Raw genomic sequence first — 19,011 nt, 5'->3', positions numbered from 1 at the left:
TGTGTACACACATGTACTAACGTATGTGCACACAGGGCAGGGCCATGCACACGTGTGTACACACATGCACTAACGTGTACACACACAGGGCAGGGCCGTGCACATGTGTGTACACACATGTACTAACGTGTGTACACACACACAGGGCAGGGCCATGCACACGTGTGTACACACATGTACTAACGTGTGTACACACACAGGCCAGGGCCATGTACACGTGTGTACACACATGCACTAACGTGTGTACACACACACACAGGGCAGGGCCGTGCACACGTGTGTACACACATGTACTAACGTGTACACACACACAGGGCAGGGCCGTGCACACGTGTGTACACACATGTACTAACGTACACACACAGGGCAGGGCCGTGCACACGCGTGTACACACATGTACTAACATGTGTACACACACACAGGGCAGGGCCGTGCACACGTGTGTACACACATGTACTAACGTATGTACACACAGGGCAGGGCCATGCACACGTGTGTACACACACACAGGGCAGGGCCATGCACACGTGTGTACACACATGTACTAACGTGTACACACACACAGGGCAGGGCCGTGCACACGTGTGTACACACATGTACTAACATGTACACACACACAGGGCAGGGCCATGCACACGTGTGTACACACATGTACTAACGTGTACACACACACAGGCAGGGCTGTGCACATGTGCCCACACTAACACACGTGCCCACACTAACACACGTGCCCACACACACGCACTAACATACGTGCACACACACAGAGTGCGGACATGTGCACACACACTGTGAGCACCACCCCCCTGACTGCACGGCTACACAGATTGCAGGTTTCCACCCAAATTTCCAGGGCCCGGGGAAAGGGCGCAGCTGCACACCCAGCCCGTGACACCAAACAGCCTCTGGCCCAACAGAGGCTGGGGCTGTTCCAGTGGTTTCCTGGGGATGATCCTCCTGCAGCCCTTCAGGGAACGGGCAGCGGGCCCTCCCCAGGGCTCCCAGGAGCTGCTCTGGCAGGGCTGTGCTGCAGTCCCGCTCCCCAGCCCAGGCAGCAGTGCAGGATGGCAGGGTGACCCTGCCCACGGGTAGCCCTTGGGGTCCTGGGGACTGTGGGGCTGGGGCTCAGCCGCACATCTCCAGCGTCTCTCCACAGCAGCACAGCCCACGGCCCTGCGGTGCCACCGTGGCCCCATCCAGCCCCACGGCCCCTGGCACTCCTTTCTGACCTGGATGCCACTTCCCGTGGCTGTGAGCATCCCCCAGCGCTGAGCACACACCCCGGACCCCCACCCAGCCAGGCACCAGCCGCTCCTGGGTCCCACGCGTGCTCCCCCCGCCCCAGCACCTCCCACCGCCACTATCAGCTGCCCCACAGTGTTTTCCTTGGCAGAGCTCAGCCCCAGCCCAGCCCAGCCATCCCACCATGGCTCTCCCTGCTGCCCCTTGCACCCAGCACCCCAGGAGGGGCAGAAGTTCCCTCCCTCCACGACCCCACGGCCCCCCATCCTGCTCCCCACACTCCCACCTGCTGCGGGTCTGGTCAGCCCTGGCCTCCAGCAGCAGGGTCTTGAAGCGGCGGACGGCGACGGCGGCGAGGACGGCGCCCAGGAGGACGATGCTGAGCAGGACCCCGGCCGCCATGCCCAGCAGGCTCTGCTGGGTCACCCGGTAGTCACAGCGCAGCCCCATGAACCAAAAATCGCTGCCCACGGGGCACCTGTGCCGAGCGGGTCCATCAGTGCCGGCGGGACGGCACCCACCACCCCGGCCGTCCCCTGGGCACTCACTGGCAGAGGGGCTGGTGGTCCCGCGCGTGGGTGCAGATGCCGTGGTTCTTGCAGAAGTCGCGGTGGCAGAGGGAGGTGCAGGTCGTGTTCCCGTCCACCCCAGACGCGCAGGCAAAGCCGGCCGGGCAGGTGAAGAGCACAGTGCAGGGGTCCACTGTCCGCACTGCAGGGATGGGGTCTGGCTGTGCCACCCCTCCCCACAGAGCAGGGAGCCGTGGCCAGGCGTGTGCCCACCCTGCCGCAACCCCTGCAGGCACCAGGCTCCAGGCCCACGGGAGGGTCGGCGATGGCGCAGTCCCACTCCTGCCCCACACTCACCCAGAGCCTCGTGGCGCAGGACGGGGGCTGTTTCCACCACCAGGCCTGGCCCGGTGCCGCCAGAGCCCAGCGTGGCCTCGAGGAGCGTGTCCAGCCCCAGCAGCGGCACCTGCTCCACGGCGAACAGCGCGTCGTACTGCAGCACCACGCTGCCCTCCCTGCAGGGACACCCGCTCTGAGCTCGTGGGGCAGACCCCGTGCCCAGCACCTCCCCCAGCACTGCCGTGACCCCGCAGCGTGGGACAGGCCCCATACCCCTGTGCCAGGGAGCATCACGTGCTGCGGGGCTGCACCAGCACCCACCTGATTCCCGTCACCTCCAGCCGCAGGAACCCGGGCACCGATGTGAAGAGGGGGGTGACCTGCACAGGGGGGGAGCTGAGTGCGATGGCCCCAACCCACAGCCCCACAGCCCTCCTGCACTCACCGTCTGGTTGAAGCTGTGCAGCAGTTCCTGGCGCTCATGGGACCCGGGGTCCTGCAGGGCCGGGACAAACTCCATATCCAGCACCAGCTCACAGGGGATCCGCAGGAGGGAGGCTGCAGGAGGAGATGGGGACCACCGTGACATGGCCCCACCCCAGGGGCCACCACCACTGACCCCCCCATGCTGGTGGCTCCCAGAGCCTCTCCCCCTCCCATCATGTTCCAGGAGAGGGTCCCAAACCACTAGACCCACCTTTCAGGAGTGGGGGCTGATCTTCCACAATGAACACCTGCGGGGCCCTGCCTGACCCTGCTGGCATCAGTCGGGGGGCATCAGTGTCCGGCCGCCCCGCGGGGATGCTCGATGGCTGGGCCAGGTCTGTGTCCTTCACAGCTGGAGGGGACCTGGGGCCCTCACGATGGCCCAGGGTCCCATCAGGATCCGTGGGCTGCTGGGAGGCCCTGGGCATCACAGTGGGCACATGAGTTGGGGGCCCCCACGTCAGCCCTGCCACATCCCGCTGCAGTTCTGCAGCACCCAGCGCCGGCGTGACCGTCCCCACAGCCGTGAGCAGCTCTGGGCTGGCGGTGGTGGCTGTGGTGGTGGCTGTGGTGGTGGCTGTGATGGTGGCTGTGATGGTGGCGGCCACGGTGGTGGTTGGTCCCAGGGAAGATGCAGGTTGGGATGAAGGTGGCTGCTGGGATGGCCCAAGGGCTGAGGGAGGGGCCAGGCTGCCCACCCCCAGCTGGGTCCCCTCCAGGATTTGGGGGCTCTCAGCAGGACCCACCCTCAAGTCAGTGTGGGGAAGCCCTGGGGAGGGGTCTCCTGGGGGGGTGCTCACAGCAGGGCCAAGGCCCAGAACCCCCCAGCCAGTCCCTGGGGAAGACAGCGGGGTTGGCAGCAGGGTCACTGCCCCTCTGTCTGGGGCAGGCTGTGGGGACAGGGGGACATGGGGGGACCCAGGACTGGCATGAGTCACCCTGCTCTGCACCACAGCACTGCTACTGGGGGTCAGAGGGGGTGGGGGCTGCCTCGGCACAGCCGATGGGTTCAGGGGGATGTGCTCAGGGGAACCCCCCCTGTCCAGTGGCCCCAACACTCCTGGGGTCGGGTCCAGGGCTCCCCCTGGGCCAGAGGATGTCACCCCTGGGGTGCCAGCTATGGTGGTGGGCACAGGCAGACCCAACCTCCTGCCTGTGGCAGGCAGTGAGGCTGGGCCTGTGCCCAGGGCTGGCCAGGCTGTGCTGGCCACAGGTCCCTCATGGCCAGCAGGCCCCAGGGACAGCACAAAGTGGGGAGGGGCAGAGTGGGGACCCTGCTGTGGGCGAGAGGCAGAGCCCTGTCCTCCTGCCAGCCCTGGCCCCGGCAGCCCCTGGTGTGTCCCCCGCCTTGCCCCTGTGGGGGTCAGCAGCCTCTGCAACCCCTCCACAAAGGGTGACATCCCTGTTGTCCCCAGCACCGGGCTGTCAGTGACCAGAGTGGTGGCTGGGTCCGTCCCTGGGCTCCTGTTACCCAGCGGGACAGTGGCACTCAGGTCCTCCCCAGCCCTCAGCTCAGGGAACGAGGAGCTGTGTGAGCCCCTCTGGCTCTGCACAAGGACTGTTCCCATGGGCCTCCATCCCAGCAGGATGTTGGGGGATCCCCTCTGTCCCCCAGCAGAACCCGGCACTGCCATGGAGGGTAATGAATGCAGAGGGGTCCCTTGCATGGTCGTTACACCTTCCACTGTCACATGTCCTTCAGGGTCAGTCCCGAGGGGGTCCATGGTGGCAGGATCTGTGTCTGGCTGCACAGGGACTGGGGCTCCTGCACTGGTCACCAGCAGCTCGCTTCCTGCAGCTGCCTGCTCGGTGGTGCCTGCAGACATGGGGGGCCCCGGGTGCTCAGTGGTTGTTCCACCCCACACCGCTGGTCCTGTTCCCTCCTCGCCCATCCTGGGGCCTCTAGGGCTCCCCTGGGGGCCGGAGGGCTCGGCTGTCCTGGCAGGAGTCCCAGGGAAGGGCAGCAGCTCAGCCTCTGTCCACAGCTGCCTCACGGCCTCCGGTGTTGGCGCCTGCCCCACACCAGCTCCTCGCTCTGGGTGATCTGCAGGCAGGGGCAGAGTTGGGGGGCACTGAGCAGGGCTGACCCACGGGTCAGTACCCCACAGTTGCCAGGGCAGGCACCTTTGGCCCCATCGTGCCACCCACACACGCGGCTGGCACGCAGTGCCCCAAAGGGCCGCGAGTGGGACGTTCCCAGCCCAGGGGGTACCTGTCCGGCAGCGCTCCCCCGCCGCGGTCCCCAGGTGGGCGCAGGGGTCGGCAGTGCCCAGTGTGGAGCCCGTCCCGCTGCCCAGAGCGGGGCAGAGCCGCGCGCAGCATTCCACGAGCACTGCGAGGGGAGGGAGCAGCGCATCGGTCCGAGCACCGGGCATCCCGCACCAGCACCGGCGACCGGGCACGCCACTCCCGCAGCCGCCGGCGAGGGTGGGGGGCTCGCTTTCTTCCCTCCGTTAACAACGGGCGGCTCTGCCGAAGGAGACGCTCCGGAACAACCCAAACCCAGATGAGAACCACCTGCCCCGGTCCCAACGAACGGTGCCAAGTCCTGCCCCACGGCCACACTCCGGCTGTGCTGGGAGCCCCCAGTTTGACCAAACCCGACCACCCTCCCAGAGCCGCCATGTGCCAGCGCCGGCACCAGCGGGTCCGCCGGAGGGCACGACGCCAGCAAACGGGGGAGGGCTCCGGGCAGGGCTCCGGGGCCCGCGGCGGCCCCTCTCCCGAGAGAACGGGCGGTTCATCAGGAGCACGGCGGGTGGTCACCGCCCGGCTGGGGCCAGGGCTGGAACGGAGGTCACTACGAACCCTTCGGGCCCCGCTCCCCGCCAGCCCCTCACCGGGGCTCCCGCGGGCGCAGCACCCGCCGCCTTCGAGGCCACGGAGCCGCCCGGGCTGGTGGCACAGCCCGGCACGGAACGGCCACGGCGCGGCAGAGACCGCGGCTCTCACCGGCAGCCCCCGGGCTGCCCGCCCCGAGACCCCGCGGCCGGGCCCACCCCGAGCGGGTCCCGGTGACACCGAGCGGCAGCCACCGCCCCCCACTCAGCGGGGACCCGGCCCCACCGCAGACCCCCGGGCCGCCGGCACTCACCGGCCCCGCCGCCCTCCGAGCGCAGCATCCCCCGCCCGGGAACCAGCGGGACCGGGGCCCCTTCGCGGCCGTGCCCACCCCCTCGCTCACCTGCGGCGGCCAGGAGCCGGGGCAGCGGGAGCCGGGGCCGCTCCATGGCGCGGCGCGGGCGGCTCTGCCAGGCGGCGGCAGGAAGCCCCCGCCCGCTGCGGCGGGGCGGAGGCGCCGGGAACCGCAGCCCCCGGCCCGGGCCCGCCCCACGGCACCGGCGCTCCCTCCGCCCCGGGGCGGACGGGCGGGCCGGGGCTCGGCACTGTGCCCCACCCCGGGGGGCTCGGCACTGTGCCCCACCCCGGGGGGCTCGGCCCGGCCCCCTCTGGCCGCCCCAGGTGCGGAGCTGCGGGCTCGGCCCCCACCGCGGGCTCAGCGCTGGGCCGGGCCAGAGGGGCTCGGGGGCCTCCCGCCCACCTCCCACGGGTTCATCCCGGGACGCTCATTCGGGACGGCCCGGGCCCGGTTCTGCCCCTGCTCTGTCCCCGGCTGTCCCCAGGAACCTGGGGACATGCCCAGGGCAAAGGCTCCCCAAGGGCACCACTGACTGCTCTGACTGCGGGTTCCTCACATCCCTCAGGGTCACACGGAGAGAACCCAGTGACCACCTGGCACCAGCACAGCCTCCGAGCAGGCACCTCACGTTAATGCCACAGGTAAACCACTACAGACACAGTGACCAAAAACACTGCCTGCCCCCAGTTCCACCATGCAGCCACTCGGAAAACGTGTCAGAGTACAGCTGGGGTGTGGAGCTGTGAATGAGTTTCCCAAGGCACAGGCCTTGCTTACAGCGGGATTGACATCTGGGTCCTAAAAGCAGAGGGTCACTTGTTTGCTGAGGGCCTCATAGTGAAGTGCAGCTACTGAGAACACCCCGAGAACATCCCAGGAACACCTCACCACACAGGCACTGCATGCAGCCACAGTTCCTGCTCCATATTCCATCCTCACCTCCCCACTGCCAGAGGTTGTTACCCAGTGACACTTCCTTGGCTCCTGACCTGGCAATGCTGCTGTGACGCGAAAGTGTCTCTTCAGTCAGGGGAAACACTATGTGGTGTCCAGAAATAACCCATTCCTGCCTCAGGTGGATTAAAGCAAGGCTCCCACACTGGGATGAGCCAGGCATACAGGAACACCAATGTGAATTTGCTGTTCAGCAGCAGCAAAGTCATTCCCCCCTTTATTTTCCATCTGGAAAATAGAAGCCTATCACACAGAACTTGTTTTTATCAGCACTGACAAAATAAACAGTTATGGGTATGCAGGACAGAGCCAAATCCCAGGGCAGGGAAGGACAATTCCAGAGCTGTCAGTCCCTGATCCCCGATGTGTCCTTTACACCCAAACACCGACACAGGAACCCACCCACTGTGTGAAACAGAACAGCCACCAACACAATGGTCTTAACTGTTTATTCTTGGTTTTTTTTCTTTTTTTTAAAGGACAACACATTCAGACAGCTTTAAATACAACATCCACGTGCAGCTTCCAGATGAAAGCCACAGCGGGACAGCGTGTGCGCTCCCATCCATCCGCGCCGGCACCAGCCCAGGCCTGGCATGCGACAGCTCCTGGGAAAACAAAATCCGTGTTCAACGTTTCATGAACCATCTGAAGGCACAGAAGTGGTTCAGGCAGGGGCAGGACATGCCGAGCACCGAACACAGGCACAGAAGGAGCCCCCAGCTCTCTCCAAAGGCCACGGCTCAAAGCCCGGCCCAAAGCAGCAAAGGGACACAGGCCCCCTGCCCCGGGCAGTGTGGGGGAAGGCCCAGAGCCTCACAGGAACAGGCAGCAATGTGGATCAGCACTGCAGGCTGGCCCGAGGCCACCTCATTTCCCCTGCAGCACTCAGGCTGTCGCTCCTATAACCCTTTCCTGCCCATTTCCTTCCCGGCCGTGGCTGTGGGGGAAGAGACGGTGCTGGCAGTGGCGGGGAGGGCTGAGGTGCCTCCACACACCCTCTGCAGGGCCGAGGGGCACAGGGAGATGGGCTGCCATGGCCGAACCCTATTCACCATCCACTACAACCCTGGGGTGAGCCCAGCACTTGACACGTCAGGTGGGACAAGAGGAGATGTCTCTGAGCCCCACACATTCCCTCCAGCTCAGGAAACACGCCCTCGCCCTCAGGAAAATACACCCCCTTGCCCTCCCCGCTGGCACCCACAGCTCTGCCAGCTCCCTCACACGGTGCCATGCTCCCCACTGCCACCTCAAGCTGCCTCCATGGAGCCACACGTCCCCCTGCCCTGCCCCTGTGGGCACCCAGGCATGCACAGAGTATGTCTGCACTCACTCAGCTCGAGGAACTGCTTCATTCATAAACATCCTTCTTATCTGCAATGTAATCTACAATCTCCTGCGGGCACATCAACTTCTCTGCATCTCCATCAGGAATTTCAAATCCTGCAAGAAAGGGCACACACTTAGCCAAAACAACGGAAAAGGGGGCGAGGCCAAGGGAAGGGATGGCTGCTGGCCCAGGGGCTGGGCAGGGGACAGGCAGGGAGGGGACACGTGGGCAGGGGTTGATACTGCATCACTACACTATCTGAAGTGACACCACCTCTGAACACAGGACAAGGCAGGCAAAGCAGAAGCCCGTGCTTCTCATGCCTCACTAAAGCTACCAAGGCTTTCCCAGAGCTCCCACAGCTACTGGTGTGTGACATGGGGGCTATTCCTGGACCCCCAGGCAGCACCCAAAGCCCCTCAGGCTGAGGCTGCTGCTGAGGGCTCAGAAACAACCCAGAAATACAAGTTCTTCTTTCTGATACTCCTGGCCACATTCACACTCCAGCCAGCACAGGGATTACAGACACACTGCCAGCAAAGCCTCTGAGAGTGAAACATTCACCTCAGGCTAAGAGAGCCAAACACTAGGGACATCTATGGCCCAAGGTGACATTTAGGCACCTACTCCAGAATTCATGAGCTTTAAATGAAAGCATGAAGAAGTCCAAAAGGAAGTAAAAGGAAACTTGGAATACAAATCAATAGGGAGAAAACACCTTTTTCTTCTCCAGTAGCATTAAGGGTTGAGGATGAAAAAAATTCTGGTGAGAGAAAACCTGGACTGTCTGGGGTTTGTGATCTGTGAAGCCAAGCTCAGCCCAGGTGAAGCCTCCACACTCAGTGTAGCACCTACACACTGCTGCCCCCCATTAACCCACGGGGGGTGCCAGTGTGGGGTGGAAAAGAACAATTCCTGCTTCCAAGGGGCCCACGCTCAGGAACAGGACAGGGCCAGCTCCCGACTGCTGCAGGTGCCGCGGCCCCGGCACAGCTCAGCGGTGGATCTGTGTGGTTTGCTCCTCTCCCAGCGATGGGCCTGGCTGGGTTTCCCTGCCCCACAGCGGACAGGCTCGCCCCCCCCGGCAGGGATGAACCGGGCGGCCCCGGCCCCCGTTACCGAATTCGTCCTCCATGGCCATGATGATCTCCACTTGGTCCAGACTGTCCAGGCCCAGGTCCTTCATGAAGTGGGACTCGGCCGTGAGCTGGGGGAGAACAGGCCGGTCAGCGGGACCCGGCCGGGCGGCAGAGCCCCTCACACCGGCCCTGCGGCCCCGGCCCCCCGGGCACACCGCCCCCCGGGCACACCGCCCCCGGGCACACCGGCCCCGGGCACACCGGCCCTGGGCACACCGGCCCCTGGGCACACCGGCCCCTGGGCACACCGCCCCCCGGGCACACCGCCCCCCGGGCACACCGGGCCCCCGGGCACACCGGCCCCCGGTCACACCGCCCCCCGGGCACACCGCTCCCCGGGCACACCGGCCCCCGGGCACACCGGCCCCCGGGCACACCGGCCCCCCGGGCACACCGGCCCTCCCGCCGCCCCCTCGGCCCTCGCTCGCCTTCTCGGGGTCGATCTTGTCGTAGAGCTTGAGCACGTAGAGCACCCGTTCCTTGATGTCGGCCAAGGTCAGGGGCGGCAGGTCGGAGAAGCGGCGGCACGGCGGCGCGGCCGCGCGCGGCACCCGCAGGAGCGCGGGCAGCGCGGGGCGGCCCGGCGGGGCGGGCGGGACGGGCGCGGCGGGGCGAGGCGGCCGAGGGCGCGGAGGGCGGCGGGGCGGGCGGGCGGCGGCAGCAGCAGCAGCCGGGCACAGGACGAGAGGACACGGGCCGCCATCGTCGCTGTCCCGGCGGGCGCCGCGCGGGGCAGCGCCCCCTGCCGGCGGGAGGCCCCACAGCGCCCCCTGCCGCCCGGAGGCCGCACAGCGCCCCCTGCCGGCGGGAGGTCGCACAGCGCCCCCGGTACCGCCTGGCAGCGACCCCAGACTGGGTCGGGCTGGAAGGGACCACAGCGGGACACTGGTCCCACCTCCCTCCTCCTGCAGGGCACACGGCACAGAGTGTGTCCAGAGGGGTCTGGAATATCTCCACACCTGCTCTGGGCAGCCTGTTCAGTGCTCATCACTGCCCAGCAAAATTCTTCCTCATGTCTAGGTGGAACTTCCTGGGTATCAGTTCCTGCCCCTTCCTCTTGTCCCATTTCTGGGCACCCCCGAGCAGAGCCTGGTCCATCCTCTGCCCCCTCCCTGCAGGCACTGACAGAAATTGGGGTGGTCCCCTCTCAGTGTCTCTTCTCAAGGCTGAACAGCCCCAGCTGCCTCGGCCTTTCCTCATAAGGGAGATGCTCCAGTCCCTTCAGCACCTCCACAGCCTCCTCTGGACCTGCCCCAGGAGCTCCATGTCCCTCCTGTCCTGAGGACACAGCACTGCAGATGTGCCTCCCCAGGGCTGAGCAGAGGGACAGAATCACTTCCCTAATCTGCTGGGAAGGCTCTTCCCAATGCTCCAGGATCCCAGTGGCCTCCTTAGTTCTCAGGACACACTGCTGGTCCAGGACAGCAGGTCCTTCTCCACAGCCCCCAGCAGCCTGTGGCCGTGCTGCCCCCCAGCAGTGCCCCAGTATGGCAGCGGCAGACACGGAGTCATCCAAAGGCAACGTTTAATGGCACGGCACACACCTGGCACGCGCAGCCCCAGCAGCATCGCAGGTACCGGTGACGGGGTCCTGCCCCCCGTCAGGCGGCTCCCGGCTGGGGCTGCCGGTAGCGGTACAGCCGGACGGTGCCGTCGCGCTGCCCGGCCAGCAGCCCGGCCCCAGCTGTGGCCCAGCGTGCCAGCGCCCAGCGCCCCGCGGGGCCCGGGGGCAGCACCGCCGTGCAGCAGCCCCGCAGCAGGTCCCACACGGCCACCGCGCCCGACGTCAGCACAGCCGCTCCCGCCGTGCCCCACACGTCACCCTCCAGGTACCTGCAGGGACAAGGGGGGTCAGCACACGGCAGGAGGAGCTCTGCAAAAACACCACACACTGCAGGGTTTGTTCCCTTAGCTTGGGGTTCAGGTACAGATTAATGCCCAACTGCAGTCAGGCTACAGTCCGGGCTGTGCCTCCAGCACAGCAAGAAGGGAGGAGGTCAAGAAAATACTCCTTGAGACTCAGAACATACTTGAAAAAGGTGGACTCTTAAAAAAAGGTACTCTTAAAACCAACTCTGTAAAGAAAGCCCCATCCCTGTAAGTGTTCAAGGCCAGGCTGGACAGGGCTTGGAGCAACCTGGTCTAATGGAAGGTGTCCCTGCCCATGGCAGGGGGTGGAACTGGACGATCTTTAAGGTCCCTTCCCACCCAAACCAATTTGTGATTCCATGCCTGTTCAGTAAGCAAGATCTTGATCCACTGCTACTCCCATACATCCATCACATTTCCTGTGCAAGGAACACTGCAAGGCTGAGCCTTATAGCCAAGGCTGAACCTGCTGACGCTTCAAAACACAGGGCACAGGAAGGAAAAGGCCATCTGCCTGCAGCACTGCTCCACACAAACCAACCTGGCCTGGGGCTCTCCAGCAGCCAAGAGTGCCACTGCTGCAGGCAGCACCACGGGCTTGCCTGAGGAGCCCAGGGACACAGACCCCCAGCCCCAGTGCTGGGGCGAGGGTCAGGGCACAGCAGGAAGAGGCCCACCCACACCCCCAGCCCTGCCAGCCGTGCACCGGACACGCGGCAGCGCCGGATGCAGCCCCTTATCGCTGGGGAGACGGCAACGGGATCCCTGCCAGCGCTGCTGCACTCTCAGGGTCCTCCCACAGCCCCTGGAAGGGCCAGAACAGCCCCAGCCCCCAGCACTTGCCTCCCCGCAGGGCTGGGCGGGAGGGAGGAGAACATCACCCCCCGGCTCCTGCCTGTGCTGGGGTTGAAGGCCACCACGCGGAACGCTGGGTTTCCACAGGACTCGCTCTCTTTGGCATGTGGATGGCTTAAAACAACAAACAGAAGGCCCTGATAGAGAGAGGGAAAATACATCACTAAAAACAACAGCAGGAGGGGAAAAACGCAAAGAACTTTCCAAAAATTAACAGCTGCAGTCCCTCTCTAATCACAGCCCCGTGGACAGTGATACATTATTTTTACTGAAGAAAACAGAAATGGTTTACTTTCCTTATCAAATTAGATAAAAACCAAAGCAGCAGCTGGCTGATAAGGGTTGATGCAACACAGCAGAGTGACAGCTCAGTGACCCAGTTATGCATTTATATTCAATCCCCAAGAAACCTCAATCCTTTGCGTCCCCAGCCCAGTCAGCGCAGCCCAAGCATGAACTGAGTTTCATGTACGTACAGAGTCGGAATACGCTCGATGGCAGATGGAAGCTGGGTAGGAATAACCAACGTGCATCTTCCTCAGGAGCTGGCCCGTTTTCAGATTCCTGCAGTTGGTGAAAACAAACTCTGACACATTTTCATCCTCTAATCACAGTTACACCACTATGCAGGATGGACATGGGTTTGGTTCCACATCAACCAAACAAGCCAAGAGGCCACAGGGAGGGTGTAATAAGAATGATGCAAAAGCAATGAATTATAGCAGCACAGTTCATTCCCTGTCCATAAGACTGTGGGGCCACACTGCAGATCCTCTGACAACCACCATTTCACAGGTGGCTCAGCAGCCAGCCAGCACCCCTGCACAACCCTGCAGCTCTCTGCTACAGCCCCCACCCCCCTAAACCGTGTGATGGCAAGGAAACACTGACCATACCACGACGCTGTTGGCTGCAGTGGTGCCCACCAAGGCCTCTCTCATCCCTTCTACTTCAGCAAAGGCTGTAACAGTTTCTTCAGGGGGCATCAGGGTCTGCCTGTCCTTGCTCCTGAAGGGAGATTAGCACAAAGAAAAGCAAAATAACAAGTGCCTGTTCTGTGCTCAGCACCACTCCAGGAAGAACAGGAACCCACTTGTTCTACACTCAAGATGTTTCCTCACTTTTATCCCACCTGCCACACTGAGACCACCCCGAACCAGCACCCCCAAACTCACCCTCCTGTCCCTGAGAGCCACACCATCTCCACTTGCTGCTCCTGCAGGGTCCTGATGCTGCTCACTACCCTCTGGTCCTTTAGCCCAACAACTGCTTTTATATTTCCAGATTTCACCAGGGAGTGCTTGAACAAGTCAGTCTCAGAAGAATAAAGCAAGGTCCTAAATCAAGAGACAAGCACATACCATGACAGGAGGAAGCACCACTCAAACATGCCATAGCATGTACAAATCAGCCTATATTCACTCAGTCTGCCAGCTCTGGGGTGAATGATCAAGTCTTTATAGCTGATTTTTAGAAATCCCTTGCACCTTTTCCAATTGCTAAAGCAACTGAGAAAGTAACACATTAATAAAAAGATAATTTCAGCCACTACTAAGAAGGTAGCAGTGAGGAGAACTAAGCTGCAACCACTCAGGGGGCAAAGTGGTAGCAATAAATAAATACAAAACCTTATTTCTCCAATCTCCAGCTCTCCCAGTGCTACACACACGAGGTTACAGGTGTCCGGCAGAGGAACGATCTGGATTACAGGAATCTGGGACAGCAAAATAAGAATTCAGTGTCACCCACAGTGTCCCTTTGACTTTATGCTCATTTTCTAGACTGTTTCAAGTAAAGAACTTGGAGCAGAACTAATTTTCAGACCGTTCTCAAGAAGCACACTAAGACAAATAGCTGAATTGTCTGCTGCCTGTTCACCTAAATAAACAATCCCTATTAATATAAGGAGCAAAAAGTGTCTCTAAGGACTGTAAGAGGAAAGAGCACCAGGCAGTGGCTGAAGTGCAGCCACCATTCTGTGCATGAAGCATCACATTCCAGTAGATAACATGTGACCATAGAAGCTACAAGCTCCTTGTATCTTGGGAACTAACACATAGGGTAAGAAAACTGCCGAAAATTCTAGAAATAAGGACTGTATTCATACCTCTCCCAGCTGCCAGGTGCAGACCTTTCCCCAGTGGTTGGGTGCCAGAGGTTCCCACAGGGACACAGAGCTCTCGGAAGCAGTGATCACACGCAGCTCCCTGCAGCCAGCTGCTTCCCACCACACTGTGCTCACATCCACAGCACAGGAACCCGAGGAATCCTGCCCAAAACAAACCAGGGTTGGTTTTCCCCTGATGGACAAAATTATCAGTTGCATTTTTGTTAAACTTGGTCTTGCAAAGCCACTGCTCTCCCACCTTTAGCTCTGACACAAGCTGCAAGTTCTCTTCTTTGGGGCCATCTGGCAGCACTGGAGTCAACTGTTCTGCTCCATCATTTTTCTGCACAAACAAGTAAAGAAGGAGGATAGTAAAGAAGGAGGATAGTTCAACTTTGAAATGACATTCAGCACCTGCAAGAATGAGGCAGAAGTGCTGTGTGCTCCCTGTCACTCTCATGCAGTCACTCTGCATGCTGTTGCTGGAGAGCTATGATCCATGCAGGACTAGCATGCAATGAGGCCTCTCCCCTCAAGTCAGACAAGACTCTGGAAAAGGGGATTTGCCCACAAACCCCCTGGCTTAGTACCCCTGGCAAAGAGCCCAGCTGGTTACCTGTTCAGGAGAAGCTCTGCAGGATCCCTGCTCTTTGCTCTCTGACTGCTGATGCTCATCCAAGGCCACAGCCTGATCAGATTTATTCTCAGTACCTCTTTCATCTGCTAAAGGAAACATTGTACCTCGTTCCTCCCCATTTGTGGCAGCCTCTGCACCACAGCTGTCCGGGAGCAGTGGCACGGCAGGGTCCTTGTGTGCCCCATCCCCCAGGACCTGGGCAGCTCCTCTGCAGGAAGGCAGGGTCCCTTGCGAGGTGGGCACAGAAGGCGGGCATGGGAAGACCTCACTGTGCACTGAAGGTAAAACACCTGGGGTTGCACCCACGGCAGGGAAAACAGAGGAGGAAATCTGAGACTCAGGCTGGGTGGGAGCCCCAGCTGAGACAGTCCCCATGGGAGTAAACAGCAACTCATGGGTGGAAAGCTCCTTCTTGGAAGCCGGGCTTTCCACGTGAAGGAGCTTGGGCAATCCGGATTTGGAAGGTGAAATCAAATTACTTCTGAGACTGTTTTCTTCTGGATTCATTTGCGCACTTGGTGTGTCCTGTGGGGCCACCCCATCCCCAGACACACCCGGAACAAAATCCTCCAAGTCATTCACAGGGGAAGATTTCAATTTCTCCAGTTTCAGTACTCCAAATTCCTCGTTTGGTAAGTGGAAGTCCCTGATGCCCAGTCTGGGGAGCAGCCACTGGGGGCTGCGGAAGGAGAAGAGGGAGCAGCGAGTGTCAGGGTCTGCAGCAGGGAGGCTGAGAGCAGCAGGACCCTCTGAGCCCACGGGACAGCTGCGTTCTCTGCTGCTGCCACCTAAACACAAGAAAACAAGAGAGAACATCAGCAACTTGCCTTTCAGAATCTCTCATCCAGACTGCCACTCCAATATATTTAAAAAAAAAAAAAGAGCCATATCCATCTTAAGACATGGAAGTGGCTCTTTTCTGGAAAGACATTACAATCTGCAGTTGCTCTGCATCAAGCCTTCAGCTCAGAGGTCATAGCCAAAGCCTGGCAGAACTGAGTGCTTGCTCAGTTTGGTTTGTTGGATTTTCTCCCAACACTTTTCACAATATTCACAGACTGTCAGACTCTCAGGCTGTGAGAGTGTTTCACACTTGTTAGCACTAAAAGAAAATACTCATTAGGATGCACACTCAGTTGGAGGAACAGATGGACACCCATTTGCTGGAAATCAGCTCCACTGTGCACAACCTTTGCTCCAAGAGCAACGGCAGCTCAGGAAGTTCTCAGCCCTGCTCCTCTGCTGTTCACTTCCTGTCACTGGCCTGAAGCAAAAGTTTCTGGAATTGCTCAAGGAACAGGGGCACCGCAATGATCTAATTCTTTAAAAAATACCTCTTTTATTATAAAAAAAAGAAATAGTTAATCCCTCTGATATTTTCCTGACTAAACACTGCAGGGTGTGAACAGCAGGGCCTGCACTGGCCGTTCCCCTGCCAGGGGGAATGGGAGTTGTGGGGAGTGCTCAATGAGGCGGTACCTGCTGAGCCCTGCAGGGTCCTGTGTCTCGCCGAGCAGCGCAGGGAGCGGCGCAGGGGGACACTGATCCCAGGGAGCTGCTCCACCCCGCTGGCTCCTCGCCGGCTCCTCACGCTCGCCACTGGATGTTTATCAGCCTGACACACAGGCGAGTTGGCATCCAGATCTCCCATGTGCCTGGCAAAAGTTTCGTTCCCCGTGCTCATGGCAGCGCTGCTCTGAAGTGGGTTTTGAACCTGCTCTAACAGAGTTTCACAGCATTTGCCTGGCACTTGGCTCCCTCCCTGAGGAGGATCAGGACCCGCTGGCTGTGCAGCTTCAGTCACTCCTGTCTCTCCAGACTTCAATGCTGCAGCATCAGACTTGCTCTCATCTGAGGATGACTTTCCAAGGTTAGCATCACAGTTTTCCTTTTCACTCTGGCTCTCACTTGGCAGCAGAGCACTTGTTTCCCTGGCTGTTGTGAGATCCACACTCTCCATAAGCTCCTGTGACACTGGATGCACAGGGGCTTTGCAGGTAGACCTTCTTCTTCCCTTCCGGTTCCTCTGGGATCGACTCTGCTCTTGCCTTGTGCTAATGATGCTTTTCTGAGAAATGGATCCAAGTGAAGTGCTGCTGCTGCTGGACACAGGAAGAGATTTCTCAGAACTACTTGAGTTTGCTTGATCCTTTTCTACCCCAAGAAAAGGGAACGGCACGAGCCCTGACTCTAAATCCCCCTCAGCTCTCTCTTGGGAGGGCTGATCTGAGTTTGCATCTTTCTGCATGCACTTACTCCGCTGACCTTTCTTGCTCCTGCCCAGCTGGCTGAGGATTACAGCATCCAGGTCCACCTTCCTCTGGCAGCTGGACATGCGGCGAGTTGTCCTGACGTAGTACTCGACAGGGAAGAGCAGCCCCTCCACCACTGTGCAAGAGCTCAGCGCGCCCTCGGGAGCCATCGCCTCTTTGGGAGGAAAAAGTCTTGACTGGATTCCAAGCTGTCGATTCTCCGACAGTTCTTGAGCACTGCCCAGAGCACGATCTGCAGGACAGGGATTTAAGGTATCAGCGCCACTTTCGTTTCCTTCATGGCTTTTGCTTTCCTTGGTTACAGTGTTATTTCCGTCCTCAGGCAATACTTCATTTTCTGACATTAAATCCAGGAGCCCACATAATTCTCCCTGATCTTCATGCAAAACCTTACCATCCAGTTGTTTTATTACACTGGGGGATTCTTCTCCTCCATCACCTCTGGTGTTGAGTAAAACAGAGTCTCTGTCCTGTGAACATGGCTCACGGCTGCCAGGTATGGTCACAGCCTGCGGGCACTTGAGCTGCTCGATGGCACTGCTGTCCCTGACCTCATGTGGGGACAGCTCAGGCTCTCCTGCAGTGACACTGTCCTCAAACACCTCCTGTACAACTCTGGATGTGGCTTCAAATTCACAAGGAGCGAAACTGTTTCCTTCTCCCTTCGCAAGAGCTGGCCTAGATGCCCTTTCAGGATGTTCCTCAGTGTGAGAGAGGGTGCTGTGCCTGAACACTGGTGACTGAAGCTCCTCTGCACTGGCAGTTTGATTTTTCACTGTTTCATCAGTGCTGATTACATGCCCATCACCCACTGATTTCCTTTCCTTTGATTCCAGAGCCTTTGTCCGTCTCCTCAGCTTCATCATGCCTCTGGAGGTTTGGGATGTTTTCTCCTCAAGGACAGGCCTAATGATCCCATAGCACAGGTTTTCCTGGTTTGCCTGAACACTTTCTGCCCGTGAACTGTCCTGCAGGCTAACATCATCACTGGAGAATTCTGCAATGTGTTTAAATGCGACAGATGTTGCCTCCTCCGTGTCAACATCAGAGCAGGTTTTAGTCTGTAACTGAGGGAGTCCACCTCTGTCAGCACTAGGAGATGCATTATCTTTAGAACCTGGGAGAAAAAAATGTCACACGTGTGAAGTACTTTCAAAGTCCTGTCCAAGAAAAACATTACTTTGTTAGGAGGGAAAGATGGGGATCTTACAGTCGGGATCAGAGCACTGGAGACCTGGTGAGGAAGGAAGCAGAGATGTTACTGCAGAGCACGGCTCAGCCCAGGGGAAGGGTCGTGTGCAGGTGTGGGGGCAGCAGATGTGGCTGCATCGGGCGAGGGGACAGGGGGCGAGGGGGTCGGCAGGGCTGGTCCATCCCAGCTCCGCAGGGGCACTGAGGGGCCACAGCGGCTGGGCCGGGCCGGGCCCCCGGACCCACTGCCTGTGGAGGGTAAGGGTACACGGCAGCTGACGGGGTCCCCAGGCGCTCCCTCCGCCCCACCGCGAAGTTGGGAGGTCGCCCACCACCTCCCACCCGGGGGGCTCCGCTCCCACCACCTCCCGCCCGGGGGCCTGCCCCACCACCCCCACCCGGGGCCCGCTCCCACCACCCCCACCCGGGGGGCTCCGCTCCCACCACCTCCCGCCCGGGGGGCTCCGCTCCCACCACCTCCCGCCCGGGGGGCTCCGCTCCCACCCCGTCCCACCTGGGGGGCTCCGCTCCCACCCCGTCCCGCCCGGGGGGCTCCGCTCCCACCCCGTCCCACCTGGGGGGCTCCGCTCCCGCCGGCCGTGGCTCCTGGCTCGCTCGGCTCGCCGCGCCCGCTGCGGACACACAACACCCCGGCGGGGCTGGGACCGGCTCCCGGGGCCGCGGTGTCCCCCGCCGTGCCCCGGCCCGGCCCTGCCCGCTCACCCGCAGCCGGATGACGGTCTCGCTGTACTCCCGCCTCAGCAGCGCCAGCTTCTCCCGCAGCTGCAAGAGACACCACCGGGCTGGGTTGGGACAGGGACAGGGACCGGGACCGGCCCCAGCCCCGCCGCCGGCCCCGCACGGCCCCGCCCGGCCCCGCACCTTCTCCCTGTCGGCGCCGCTCAGGGCCGCCGCCCGCGGCTCCTCCATGGCAACGG

At 61.0% G+C, this 19,011-nt stretch overlaps 3 protein-coding genes across 7 annotated transcripts in view; all 3 read right to left on the bottom strand.

Moving 5' to 3' along the window:
• LOC126641341 (collagen alpha-2(I) chain-like) overlaps positions 1-5,843 on the bottom strand; it is a 9,146-nt gene extending 3,303 nt beyond the window's left edge. The window contains exons 1-8 of one of the 2 annotated variants that reach the window (XM_050317926.1): positions 5,761-5,843; positions 4,789-4,908; positions 2,788-4,620; positions 2,536-2,648; positions 2,412-2,470; positions 2,109-2,266; positions 1,791-1,953; positions 1,529-1,720 (exon numbers count right to left, since the gene is read on the bottom strand). In XM_050317926.1, the coding sequence (XP_050173883.1) occupies positions 1,529-1,720; positions 1,791-1,953; positions 2,109-2,266; positions 2,412-2,470; positions 2,536-2,648; positions 2,788-4,620; positions 4,789-4,908; positions 5,761-5,806 (2,684 nt within the window). In that variant the 5' untranslated portion in view covers positions 5,807-5,843. Of the gene's footprint in view, positions 1-1,528; positions 1,721-1,790; positions 1,954-2,108; positions 2,267-2,411; positions 2,471-2,535; positions 2,649-2,787; positions 4,621-4,788; positions 4,909-5,760 lie in introns of those variants that run through there. The other variant, XM_050317927.1, reaches the window with a different exon arrangement.
• A 1,261-nt stretch (positions 5,844-7,104) lies between these two features.
• Positions 7,105-9,844, bottom strand: NDUFAB1 (NADH:ubiquinone oxidoreductase subunit AB1). The gene is given in 5 exon segments (XM_050317282.1): positions 7,105-7,277; positions 8,006-8,115; positions 9,122-9,209; positions 9,570-9,752; positions 9,755-9,844. Coding segments are annotated over 4 exon segments (453 nt in total). The 3' UTR covers positions 7,105-7,277; positions 8,006-8,023.
• Positions 9,845-10,649: 805 nt separating this feature from the next.
• Positions 10,650-19,010, bottom strand: PALB2 (partner and localizer of BRCA2). Of its 4 annotated transcripts, none has more exons than XM_050317311.1 (14): positions 18,956-19,010; positions 18,797-18,856; positions 18,648-18,705; positions 18,093-18,116; positions 16,089-17,999; positions 14,589-15,397; positions 14,232-14,315; positions 13,973-14,134; positions 13,494-13,579; positions 13,041-13,202; positions 12,757-12,873; positions 12,342-12,429; positions 11,854-12,002; positions 10,650-10,974 (listed from the first exon to the last, which is right to left on the bottom strand). In XM_050317311.1, exons 1-14 carry the CDS (start codon positions 19,001-19,003, stop codon positions 10,743-10,745), a joined length of 3,990 nt encoding a protein of 1,329 aa, XP_050173268.1. In that variant the 5' UTR covers positions 19,004-19,010; the 3' UTR covers positions 10,650-10,742. The 4 variants fall into 4 exon arrangements, with proteins under 4 accessions (XP_050173268.1, XP_050173269.1, XP_050173272.1 ...); XM_050317315.1 differs by having other exon boundaries at positions 10,817-10,974; positions 12,762-12,873; XM_050317312.1 differs by lacking the exon at positions 18,093-18,116.
• Between the last annotated feature and the right edge of the window lies 1 nt (position 19,011).

Source organism: Myiozetetes cayanensis, unplaced genomic scaffold (assembly GCF_022539395.1).
Source record: "Myiozetetes cayanensis isolate MyiCay16 unplaced genomic scaffold, myiCay2020 scf20-37, whole genome shotgun sequence".
NCBI lineage: Eukaryota > Metazoa > Chordata > Aves > Passeriformes > Tyrannidae > Myiozetetes > Myiozetetes cayanensis.
This window is presented reverse-complemented; position numbering and strand designations above follow the sequence as displayed.